A 13,328-nucleotide genomic window follows, 5' to 3' on the forward strand; every position below is an offset into this window, starting at 1 on the left:
CTTAGAAGTCCAGGCCTGGATAAAAGGTGACACAGTAATAAACAGATCAATAAATACCAAAAGGAAAATTAATTTATTTTTAAAATGATTTCTACAGAAAACTTTGACCACAAAAATGATTAAACATTACAACTACTATACCTTTTTAGATCTATCCAAACCCTTAAAAAACATTTGAATGACACCTTATAGTATGGAGACATTCACACTTCACTTGCTACTTGTTCTCATTGTAACAGGTCATTTTATATCGTCAACATATTGTTGTACATATTCACAGTGTGCACAGAGTGTCTAGGCACAACAGGCAGGTCTCACATGCTATGGAATGCCTATCAGGTTAAGATTTCCATCATCTTTGAAATAAGGAAGTAGGTCCAACCACTCTAATTTTCAAGATAACTCGCTCCACCAAGGAGGAAATGCCTTCTGTAATCCTTTATTCAAAAGGTTTGTTTCAGACCCTGTTCCATTTAAGATGCTCATGCACCTGATGAAGCGGGTCTTTGCACACAAAAGTTTATGCTGCAAAATATCTGTTAGTCTATAAGGTGCCATAGGACTTCTTGTTATTTCTTCTTCAGATGGTCTGATTCACTGTTTGGTCATGCTTAATTGATAATATTTGTAAAAGTGGAAAATACTTTCCACAACTGCACCTTGATTTTTTTAAAATGCATTGTTTACTATGATACTACAGGTTGAACCTCTCTTGTGCAGTACCTTTGGGACCTGACCGGTGCTGGAGGAGAGAAGTTACCAGACCACGAGGTCAGTAGCGTTGAGCACATTTGTAGCCAGACAGAATCCCCCCAGCTCTACTCCATCTTGCCCCTCTTAGGTGCTTCGGAGCACAAAGGAGCAAAAGGAAACAGCCCAGTCTTGGAATGCTTGAGAGCACAGATGCGCTAATCTCAAGCACAGTCTTTGATGCCTCAGAGCACAGATGGACTGCCTCATCATGACCCTGAACAGAATGAAACCAGACAACAAAAGACAAAATGGACTAGCAGATGACCAGGGCCTCAGGCTGCCCTTGGCTAGTACCAGTGATTGATACGCCTACACATCATCCCAGGAGAGGAATTTCAGGTCCATAAGAAAAGAATGCCTAAATTATTTTCACCTCGCAGGTGTGAATTAAGTCTCTGAAACTCCCTGTGAGAACTAGCGTCACGAGATGATCTAACACAATTGGCATCTTTAAGATAAGGAAGAGTGTATGTGACACAAGGGGTATAAAGAAGGGTCTGGCAGTCCCCTCTAATTGAGCTCCAATTACCTCTACCTGCCGGTCAGGAAGGTCTCTGCCTCCCGAGGTCCCAGGGGATGCCCTCCTTGTACTCTTCTTCCCGAGGGATTGAGTGACAGACGCTGGCCACGCCAAGCTGGGTAACTCAGGGGTGAGAATAAGACCTGCTATGTGTTTTGCTTTTGCACACATTTAATAATAGATCTATGAATTAAAGTACTTTTGTTATATGCTAGCTACTTGTAACTAAGAAGAGAAAATATAAGCCTTGTAACCATAAGAGTTAAGCTTTTCCTTATCAAATAAATAGTACCTGTTTAAGTTTTAACCTGACTCCTCCTTTTACTGTGCAAACCGAACACAAATAAAAGAACCCATCTCGTTTTTGGCTGTATTAGCATGGTCACTGGTGAGGCGTACTGAGAGCTGAGTGCTGGGTCATGCCGCCTCCACGGGGCAGAATCTTGGGGCACCCATCAGCCTCCCTGCATGCCCGCTGCGAAGGGATTTTCCGTCCTAGCAGTTAAAGACTCAGGTGATAAATCCTTGGGGCATCCGTCAGCCACCCATGGCTGCCTGCTGCAAAGGGACTGCCTGTCCTAGCAGTTAAAGACTTGGATGAAGTGAGGGCACACATAGTATCTCACCCCCAGACCATCAGTTAACAACATTACCAACACTTTCACTGTTTACTGGACATTTAGGGGTAAATTACAGCTAAACAATATAGAACACTGGGAGCCAGGACTGGTGGTTGTAAGCAAAACTTTATGGGACCACAAGTAACTTGGCCACACCCCTGATAAGTGGTCATCCAGCTAATTAAAATAATGCTGGAGTACAGACATTGCCAATTGAGAGTTCCGGATTATAGAGGTTCAACCTATAGCACTTACCCATGAATTCTGCGTAGCTTTCTGCACTTTGTTGCTGAAATGTTCTGTCTCTGTCAGTCCGACAAATATTCTATGCCTCTACAGATCCCCTTCTCTCCTTTTCCCATTTTTGCCACTGCTGCCTTCTGAGCTGTTCACTGGCTGTGAAAAGAGTGACACCACCCTGCCCACTTTTACTCATCTAACTTGCATATTTGTCCAATGTTGGTAGTCAACAGGGAAGGCATTGTGACCAAACAATGAGCTTAGTAAAGGACTTAAAAGGGAGGTGTTGGTTAAAGGAGCAGAACCAAGGGTATGGGGAGCTCCTATAACTCTTATGGCCGGGAGCCAGCCAACGTTCCCTCTAATCTTTTTCACCCACGTGCAGATATTTTCCATCCTTGTGCGGAATAAATTTTTGTGTGTTCTGACATGCAAATGGGCACCACCAATAAATAGAAACACAAAACATAGTTGTGGGCACTTCTGCCAATCAGATGGGCACCACTAGATTCTCTCCTGAGTGGCCACAAAAGCACACAGATTCCAGAGACCACTGGAGCCAACCCACCTTCATGAAGCCCACCTTAAATATCATTCAGGCAGGGGAGAGATAAGGTGCCAGCAATGGGTTGGCTAGGAGCCTGGCTGGAAAAAAACTGGGGCTGTCAGAAGCCCCCAGGTAGATATTGAATTAAATGGGATATACGGGGCAGGTCATTTATCTGTAAGGTAGTCCTAAATATCTAATTAAAGAAGTTACAGCCTGATTAAAACAATATCAAGTATCTCTTGCCCTTCTGCTGGTACAGCTGAAAAAGGGCACTTTCCTGCACACACTTTTACTCCTCTATCGTGCACACTGCAATCTTAGGCTGCAAATCTGCAAACATTTTCGTGGGGCTACTCATTGATATGTTGACGGGATCAAGGCCCTGCTGTTTGAAAAGAGCAAAATGAGCAGTGGGATGAGATTACAAACTACAGATATTATAAACTACATTGTTTGTGATACAGTATATTTGTAGTTAAACCAGTTAAATTAAATTTAATTAAAAACAAAAACAAATTATTTCATACATCATTTACCGTAGTAAGTTCCATTTTCATTGATAGAATAGCAAATAGCAGCATCGGTGCAGTTTCTGTATACATTGCCAGTGTGGGTGTGGGGGGGTGGTGTACATTATAACTGAAGATATCCGTGCTTTAAGGCAAGGTACAAAAGACTTAATGTAGCCTGGAAATTATACAAGCCTAAGAGAAGGCCTTACTGTATAACTCAGAAGGGTGTAATACTCTGGCACAAGAAAGAATATTATTCATAGAAAGGATTCTCCTCCTATTCTACATTTGAATTCTGAATGCTTTACATGAGTTCTTATATGCTGTTGGACGTAAAAACAGAAAAGTTCCAAAAGAAATGGAAATCAAGAATACTTATAAAAATTAAACAGAAATGGGCATCCTTGATTTTTTTAGAAGTTTTTACAAAAATAAATAATGCACCAAATCTTAAAAATTAAGAAAGTCTCCTTAATAAAATGTTACTTAGAACTCTAATACTACTCTATTTAATCTCTATTTTTTTAAATACTTAATGTTTGAGTTTACAGTACTATGCTTACAGTATGTTAAATATCTAGAATTGAGCATTCTTTCCTTAACAGGAGAAACTAAATCTTAGACTTTGTAAACAATGTGCCTCTCATAGTCCCCTCAGTGCTTCTTTAAAATACTTTTAAACAACTTTAGTTAAAAAAAGCTTAAATTTTAGAAGATGCTTATACAAACATTAACTAGTTGCTTGTTTTCATTTATTTTGCAAAGTTACGAAAACATAACCTTGCATATTGCACAACCAGAATAGAATTACATCATCAGGTGTTTCACTCAACTTTCAGTTTAAAACAATGCTATATGCAAGAAATCAATCCACAGAATGCAAGATAAGATCCTGTGAGTTGATTCACAGGAACACAAAGTTGTTTTCTGGTTAATACACGTCTAGACTACTTAGATTAGGGCTAAGAACCAATGACTGAGAGGGACCACATTTATTACAGGGAGTATGCAACTCTACTGGCCAGACTCATTAACTTTTTCCTAGAAAAAGATTTTTTTTCCTAGATTCATTTAAAATATCTTTGGTGCAGTCTAGGTTGCATAACAATTGTTTAAAATTTTCTCTTTTGAAGATGAATTCAAACTGAAGGTATAAATGAAAAAAAAATTGTAGTCTTTGTCTATCCCTTAGTGGATGCTTATCTATATCTCTCACACAAACAAGTTACCATGCACTTTGGCATGGTCTACTGGAGAACTTGGCAGGCCTGAGCTATTTTTGGAAGCTTATGCCCTTACATTATGCTGGTTTTTAAAAAATAACTTCCTCACTTTAATGAGTACCCTAAAAAGAAAAAAAGAAAAAAAAATCAAATTTTACATGTACAGTGAAATAGGAAATATTTATCACATTCTTATATATATACACACACACACACACACACACACACACACACACACACACACAAATCTAGAATGGCATTCTGATATATCAGAAAGACATGAACCACATTTAGGCAGAACATTTAAGAACCCTTTCAAATTTAGTTCTGTGCAGCCAGAAGAGTCTGTCTAGGGGACACAGTTGGGTAGGATAAAAACTGCCTAGCAGTACATCTAATATGGAAACTATATGTGGTAACGTGCTTGTTTTTAATAGAAGTGATTTCACGTATCACTTTTGATTTTTGATTGATGTGGGTACATATTTTTATTTGCTGATCCTTCACCAGTCTCCAACAAATCAATACAACTATCAGGAGTTGGCAAAAACCATCTAAAGCTAGCTTTGTCTTTTGACACATTAAGTGCCATGAAAAAAAATCCATGCTTATTTTCTGTGTAATACAGTGGTAGCAGATAAAATGTAGTATTCTTGTCCCTTTTAAGGTATTTTTTACACCTGAGTTGTGCATTACCACGTTCCCCCCAACTGTGCGAAAGAACAGTATCCAGAAATCTGCACATTTAAATCTTCCCTCAGAACCAATTTGTAAAATCCTAACTTGAGGTAGCATGTTACCAAGTTTCTTCCCAACAATTTAGGAAAGCATTAAGAGTGTAAAAACAATCCCTCTTTGTGAAATTAGTCCTATCACCAAATACTAAAACCTTTTAGAGAGTAATGCTCTTAAAAACATTTTTTAACAGTTTGAAATCTCTTCTTTCTCAGTTGCTTTTTTACTAGCAAAATACTGTTGAGTCCACGCTCCACCAGGACCCGTGGCATCTACTGCAACATCAATAATGGAGTCTGGAGTCATCCATCTTAGAAATACCAGGAAAAGGAAATTTAATACAGCAAAAAGAGCAAAAATACACCCAGTAACTGAGCCACAGTGAGATATTAGTCTGTCAAGCCGCTTGTCCATTGGTAATACCACTTCATCTGCAACTCTGTCATATACCTGAAAGGAGGGGGATGAGGAAATAATTAAATTTTGCACATTCATATTATCTCTGAAGATCAGGCAAAAGTGAGTGTTACTACATATTTCACATGATGATAATCCTGTTCTGAACTTACATGGGAACATCCAACAAAAATAGTTGTTTACATATAAAATATTTTCCTGTTCAAATTTAAAAAAAAGAGAATAATGATTGGGGAAACTTCCATAGGAAGACAGACTTAAAAGACTGACTAACGATAATGTTCCACTTCGTAAGACGGATGGGCAATGGGGCCACTTCACAAATTTTGGTATGCTGCCACCAGCTGCTCATTTCTACTGTATTATAGGAGGGGTTGCAGGGTCCAAGAGGTGTTTGGGTGCAGGAGGGGGCTCCACACACTGGTGCAGAGTACTGGTGGGGGGAGGCAGCAGGAGCGTGAGGCATTTAGACTCCATCCAGGAGGCATTCACCACAGGCAGCTCTCAGCTCACAATGCAGTGGGACACTCAGGCTGCTGTGACTCCACACCACTCCTGGAAGCAGCTGTCTGCTGCTGGCCTGTCTCTGCACACCTCCTGGGGAAGGAAGGGACAGCAGATTTCTGCAGTCTGCCTGCTCATGCAAGCAGTGCTCTTGCAGCTCCCATTAGCCAGTTTCCAGCCAACGGGAGCTGTGAGGATGGTGCTGGGGAGGGGGCGGTGGTGGAGGCATCACATTGAGACAAGCTGCTACCCACATCCTCCCCCTGCACCAGGGGCACAGAGAGACATGGCAGCAGCAGCAGCTGGACACTTCTGGCAGCAGCACGGAGCCATGATACAGACCCATGGCAAGCAGGCAACCTGCCTGAGCACCCCACTGTGCTGTGGGTCAAACAGAAAAGTCACAGGGGACAGATTGAGCCTGCAAGCCATATTCTGTCCACCCACGCTGTGTAATGAATGGCACAGAGAAGAGAAAGATGCATAGTAACGGATGACTTCTTGTAATACAGGAGCAAAGAAAGAGAAAAACGGCACATTTGAAACAGATGAAAAAGAAATACTATCCCAACTTAATTAAAGTAGCTTTCAGAACTGGCAGTCGCAAGAAATCACTAAGGCCAAGAGTTTGAAGGGACTCATAAAAGATCAGACACTTTGCTATTCAACAAGGATTTTCAATTAGAAAAAAAAAAAAAAAAAAAAAAAAAAAAAACTAGCTTTCCATGAAAATCTACACTCTCTCATCCTTCAGCATGATGATAAATAATGAAAAGATCATTATTTTCCTTGTCCACTAAAATATGTGGGACTGCTGAACATGGCAAGTCTGTTTTTTCCCACACGAAGTACAGACCTACTCTGATAAGTAGCTGTGAAAACACAGTAACTTCTTACTCGTCATATGCTTAACTTCTGTGTGCTCAATTGTATCTGGAGACTTAGATCTCATTTTAGGTATTATGTTTTACTTCTGTTAGTCTGGCAGAGCCAAGACACACGGACATATTCTATTCTTTCTCATGCATCAGAGTAGTTCATTATCTTTTCTATTTGCAGCATCAAGAAGTTACATGTGCACACATCAATTAAAAACCAATTGGGTTGCATAGGTGTAACTGTGGGCATTATTTGCAGTTCAGGATCTTCACTGATAGAAAGAATTCAATGCCATGCACTGTTACTATCTGATTTTCTAGCTGTAGTGTGAATTTCAAGACTAGTAACTGTAGAAGAAAATATTTACTTTTTACTTGTTAAATTATGCACATTTGATATGGGCATCACTGACATAAAACACACAGAACCTTACAACACTACCTGTATTGAGTAATTTTTCAGAGAATAAGAAAATCACATTTTAAGATAGTCAGAAGCAGAATTCTACATACTTTTGCTGTTCTCTCTGCCACATTCCTCCATGTATAGAATGTCTTTACTCTGTTATGGATAGTTTCTGGAGTTGGTAGTGTTCCTGACTTAACCTGGACAATAGCTTTTTCCAGACCCTTACACAGAGATTTCACTGTAGGCTCACATAAGATGATAAGATCTTCTGGTAGCACCTCAGGGATTCCACCAACTCTTGTGCTCACAACCTTTGCAGGGAAGGAAACAATTAAGTAGCATGTGTAGGCCTCTAAAATATAGCTATATTGAAGTGTTCAACAGGAGTATTTTAGATCAAAACAAAGAATCCAACCTAGCAGGTGACTCCCAGGCACAACATCAAATGGCTTCAAAGTGCGTTTCTACCTCAAGTCAACGGGAGATCTGAACCTAAGAGAGGTGTTAGTGCAACAGCTTAGCTGTGGGAGGTTCAAAAATCAATATTTGGGTATCAAGCAGACCATAGGTACAGAAGAAAAAACTACGCACAAGAGAATATTTCGAAGAAGGGAATTATCTTTCCTAAAGGTGTCTATTACAATACTCACACAAGTATATATAATCTGTCTTAGATTCCCTCCCCCTACTCCCCAAGGGAAAGGGGCCAGCAGACTAATTTAACGGGGGGTGGGGGGGGTGTTTTATTTCCCCCCAACGCTTCTGAGCTTGTCTGACACTTAGGCTACGTCTACACTAAGGGAAAACTTTGAAATTGCCATGGTAATGGCCAAATCGGAGAATACTAATGAATATTCAGCACCTCATTCGAAGTGCTGCAGGCGGCAGCATGCTAAAGTGCTGTTTTTCACTCACGTGCAGCTCGTCTACACGGGGGTCCTTTTCTATAGGAATAAGGGGATTTCGACATTAAAAGGACCCCCATGTAAACGAGCTGTACGTGAGTGAAATCTGGCACTTTCAAAGCGCCACGGCCATCAGCATGCTAATGAGGCACTGAATATTCATTCTAGTGCCTCATTAGTATTCTCTGATTTGGCCATTAGCATGGCCATTTCGAAGTTTTCCCGTAGTGGAGACATAACCTAACAGTTACAAGAACATACTATGTTTGAACATTCTGGAATACTAATCCACCCTCCCAATCCCCCCATAATGTGTCGCAGGAAGGCTTGGAGGAGTTGCTGTGGGTGCATCTGGCAGGACATGGCAGAGCTGGGCCACTTCTGGCCGTGGGCAATGTAGGAGCAACCACCACTGCCATCAGGCTATGGCAAGGAGGGAAGGTGCTGCTCAGAGCTGAGCTCCAGCTGCCACTACTGACTTGCCCCACCCCCAGGTCGGGCAGCAGGAAGTGGCTCCCTCGTCAGGAGTGGCAGCTGGAGCTCAGCTCCAACTGGTGCCCCCCTCCCTGCTATGGCGTGGCATTGGTGGCTGCTCCCAACTCCTCCCCCTTGCCCATGGTCAGAGGTGTCATCTCTGCTCTGCCCTGTCTCCCTTACCACCATCTCACTGCACCACAGCAACCACCCCCAAGCCTCCTGGGTGACAGACTGGGGGGGGGGGGGGGGGGCGCTAGAGACCCCGGAAAGAGAAGGTGGTTGACGAGCTAGCAAGCAGTGGGCAAAGTTTCCTAGTTTCTTTAGATAAAAAGGAAGTAAGTAGAATGTAGATTCTTGTCAAGTTTATTATTACTGGGCAACAAGAAGAAAGTTAAAAAGCTCACTCTAAACAACAAGTGGAAAGGGAATGGGTAATGGGACTCATAACTGGAGAGAGGAGCGAGGCTACCAGGCAGAATCTACTATCATGGGTTGCTGGAGAGTGTTCCACTCTACATCTGATTTTTCTCTTAAAAATTTCTATGCTCAAGAAAGTGTGTATATTTAAGTGTAATCTCTGATAGCACTGACTCTGCTCAACCATTATTTCAACCCTTACAACACTAACATGGATTCACAACACTCACAAAAGTATACCAGGAACAAGTGATTCCTTCGAGAACGCTCCAGTGTTTAATCTTGTTTCCTTTTTCCTCCTTATGTGAAACCTCTATATCGGTGGTTCCCAAACTTCTCAGCATCACTCCCCACTTCTGATTTTTGAGAAACCCTCACCCCGCCCTTTACCATCATCCAACCCCTTTTAACAAAAAATTCAATTTGTAATTTGAAATAAACACAAAAATTTGATATAAAAATGTTGTTTAAAATTAAAAATATGCACAAATAATTTTTCTTGGTCCCTTGTGGTTGCCTGGTTCAGCTCCAGCTGGCCAGCTGCCTGAGCTGGGTGCCAGCCTCCAGAGTTGCCCACACCAGCTGCTCACCCACCTGAGACCTGCAGTACCAGAGCCGCCCACCCGAGCCCCACACCACCAGAGCCAGCTGTCCACCTGCCCACCAGCTGCCTGAGCCCTGTGCTGCTGGGACCCACTGCCCACCCACCAGTCACTCACCCCAGCTGCGAACCAGCCACCCGAGCTGCCCTCCTGAGCCCCAGGCTGCCAGGGCCAGCCGCCCACCTGCCATCACGAGCCGCCTCAGCCCCACACTGCCGGGGCCAGCCACCTGCCTGAGCTGCCCAAGCCCCATGCTGCTGCAGCCAGCCACCTGAGCCCCACGAGTCCCGCAAGCCCTGCAAATTGCCCACCCGAGTCCCTTCCCTGCCCTCCAACAAAGCCAGGCACCCCCCAGCCCCACATCTAACCCCATCTTTCTCCTCCTCCTCCCCACAAACACACACACCCCCTCTTTTGCAGAAGGGAGCTGACTCCACATGGGTCTTTGCCGGCTGCCTGCTTTTTATAGCAGCTGCATCGGGTCACCCATGTAAAATAGCAGGGACCTGAGAGCCGGAAGCAAAGGCCGGATCTTTCTTCAGATGGGGGAGAATGCTGGGGGCGGGGGGGCTAGGTTGCCTCGTGCCTCCCCCTTGAATTTCTTCATGCTCCCCTGGGGGCACCCCCTGCATTTGGGAAAACATGCTCTACATAGAGTAAATACTTCCACAGCTGATTTAAGAAATGGATCACAGCAACAAGCACTTGGGAGACTTATGCTATTCCTGACTATGCAAGAACTTCCTCTGAGAGCTAACTAAGCAAATCAATTAACCTTTCTCAGTTTCCAGAAGATGTGTAAATCTGGATCAATATTTGCTCACCTTGGTAGGCTGTTTATAGATCATCTGATTAAATACACCATTATAAGTATATGCCATAAAAATAAGCCATGTAAAAACATGTATACATTCCAAACAAAGACTTTTTTACCTGTAAACCACAACTTGCTGCTTCCACAATTGCCATACAGAAGGCTTCAGTGAGAGAAGTATTGAGAAAAATGTGTCCTTGGACCAAGACGTTTCTAACATCCTGGTGTTCCAAAGCTCCTAGAAGACGCACTCTGCCCATAGTTAAAGAAAAAGATAAAACACAGATTTCACATACTGTAATAAGGGTACAAAACATTATCCAAAATATTCTGCAACAGTTTATAGAGTATGCATAGTACTATATTAAAGCACTGTCAACACCATCTTATTCCTATTTCTTTAAATTAACCTGTTATATTTATCTTGTAACAAAAAACCAAACTTTTTAAAAAAATGAGTTTTTATGGTAATTACCTTTAAAATATGTGTACCAAGTTTTCTTAGGTTAACAAGGGAAGATTGTGTTATTTGATTAATTTACTGTGATATTTGAGAGAGGCTGTCTGTCAAGCCTTCTGTCCATCTATTTGTACAAGAACTCCTCCTAAACAGTAAGAGCCCCCATGATTCGTACAGGGATGCATAAAACCATGCAGAAAGGGGACAGACTCACCAGGCAGGCAACCGAGATGCACACCCCACGTCCCCCCCACCCCACCCTGAGCAACGCTGGGTAAATCTTCTAATATTCTGTATTTATCAGTTGCTCGTGTTCAAACAAGTGCAGCAAAAAGGGAAGTTCTATAGGAAGAGTTAGAGGCTCTGTTCTCCACTGAATACGATTACGGTCAGTAATGGGCTGTGACCATTTGAAGATGCACCATAAAGAATTCCCTACAGCGAGAAAAATCCAATCATAACCAGATTCTTAGCATGGACTTTGCAAAAGAATATCTGAAGATCCAGCAAGTTGAATGGAATGGAGAATTGCACAGGGCATACCAGAGAAAGACTGTTCACCTCAACCCATAAAGAAATCCTAAAAGATTTTCAGACATCCAAAGAAAACAGACGATTCTTGTCTGGGAGCCCATGCTACAGAATGAAAAGAGCATTCCAAAAGATGACAGTCTGCCTACCCAGAGCAAAGACACCAGATGCAGCTGAAAGATTAAATAGGCCTCTGCAGTTGGCAGGCAAGACTCCATTAGCAATGGTGCATATGTACGCTAATAACAGTGCTTCATGTGAAAACTCAGATTATAAATGACTTCAGAAAACTTGGAAAGGTTCTGGAGGAAGAAGTTCATTAGTGAAGGAAGACAGGAAACAGAGGATTCTGAAAGTGAACCATTTGCTAGGTAACTTGCACAATGTAAAGGTTCTGGTTTTGTAGGAAAAACGGGACCACCTTTTTCAGGAAGTGACATGATGCAATTGGATGATCTCAGTTTTCTAAGGGACAGGCTGGCGAGGCTAGTCAGGAAAGCGCTACGCTAACAAAGAGGAAGCGGGAAAAGGGAGAACAAATACAAACTCATTTAGCACAAGATCAAGGCATATGCTCAGAAGAAACACTTTCATCACCTATACATGAACGCTAGGCTACATCTACACTTCCAGGAAGATCAGCCCATTGAGGATCAATTTTCTGGAGTTCGATTTTGCACGTCTGGTGGAGATATGCAAAACTGATCTATCTGGGTTTGGCAGTCAACCCCTGTACCCTTCACTATTGTGAGAAGTAAGGGAGGTCGAAGAGAGAAATGCTCCTGTCAACATCCCTCAAGTGAGGACAGTCAGATAAGTAGATTTCAGATACATTGTGTCAAGCTATACAATTGCCATAGCTAGACTTGCTATCTGAAATCAACTTACCAGCCTAGCGTAGACCAAGCCCTAGGAACTTAGGTAATAAGCAAGATGTATTGGAAGTAATTATTTATAAACAAATTTGACCTACTTGGTATTACTGAAATCTGGTGTGAAGATCTTCATGCTTGATATGTAAAAGTCTGTGGTTATAAAGGTAGTCAGGGAAAGATTATAAGGGCCAGAGAGAAGGGAGGATTTTTCTTCCTAAAAGATATGTTCCACGCAGCTACTGGACCTGAAGGAGGAATTAATTCAGGGAAAGTTCAATGGTCTGCATCATGTGGAAGGCCAGAATATATAACTCACAGGAGATCCTTCTAGTGATTAACACACAAAACTTTGAGACGATGAAACTTTTGTTCCATATTAAATGCAGAAGAGGAAATATTCTGAAAATGTGCATCTGAAAGTTATAAAAATCACACTAAGGAAATCAAAATGGCTTCTTCTGGATCATTATCAGGAAGATATTTGAAGACTGTAAAACATAAAAGGGATATCACATTTCTAGTAAGACTGTTTAGGAACACATATCCTGCATGTGCACAGATTTTTTTTTTTTTTTTTTTTTTTTTTTTTTTTTAAAAACCACACACAAAATACCTATAGCTTTTTCATATCTGTTAGCCAAACTTAAACTTATCAGCATTTACAGGAATATTCTAGGGATTAAATGGGAGGAACCGTTTAGATTTGAGGGAAAATAGGAGAACCAGAAGGGAGAAAATGTTGACTCCCTGAATTATTTCCCCTGAGAGAGAAGTGAAGTCAAGCAGGGAGGAAGGACACACAGAATCCCTGGCACGTGAATGGCATACCCTGGTTGGACGGCACTGTGCCCCAGCCATGAGGTAGGGTATGCCAGGTTATAAGGAG

At 42.0% G+C, this 13,328-nt stretch overlaps 1 protein-coding gene across 8 annotated transcripts in view; it reads right to left on the reverse strand.

Annotated features, from left to right (window-relative positions):
* Positions 1–13,328, reverse strand: part of PIGA (phosphatidylinositol glycan anchor biosynthesis class A) — a 27,475-nt gene continuing 14,147 nt past the window's right edge. For all 8 annotated transcript variants that reach the window (XM_074993338.1, XM_074993295.1, XM_074993320.1 and 5 more), the window contains 3 exons: positions 10,696–10,828; positions 7,466–7,672; positions 1–5,603 (listed from right to left, as the gene is read on the reverse strand). In XM_074993338.1, the coding sequence (XP_074849439.1) occupies positions 5,340–5,603; positions 7,466–7,672; positions 10,696–10,828 (604 nt within the window). In that variant the 3' untranslated portion in view covers positions 1–5,339. The remainder of the gene's footprint in view (positions 5,604–7,465; positions 7,673–10,695; positions 10,829–13,328) is intronic.

The sequence above is a fragment of the Carettochelys insculpta genome, chromosome 1, assembly GCF_033958435.1.
Source record: "Carettochelys insculpta isolate YL-2023 chromosome 1, ASM3395843v1, whole genome shotgun sequence".
NCBI classification, from domain to species: Eukaryota; Metazoa; Chordata; order Testudines; family Carettochelyidae; genus Carettochelys; species Carettochelys insculpta.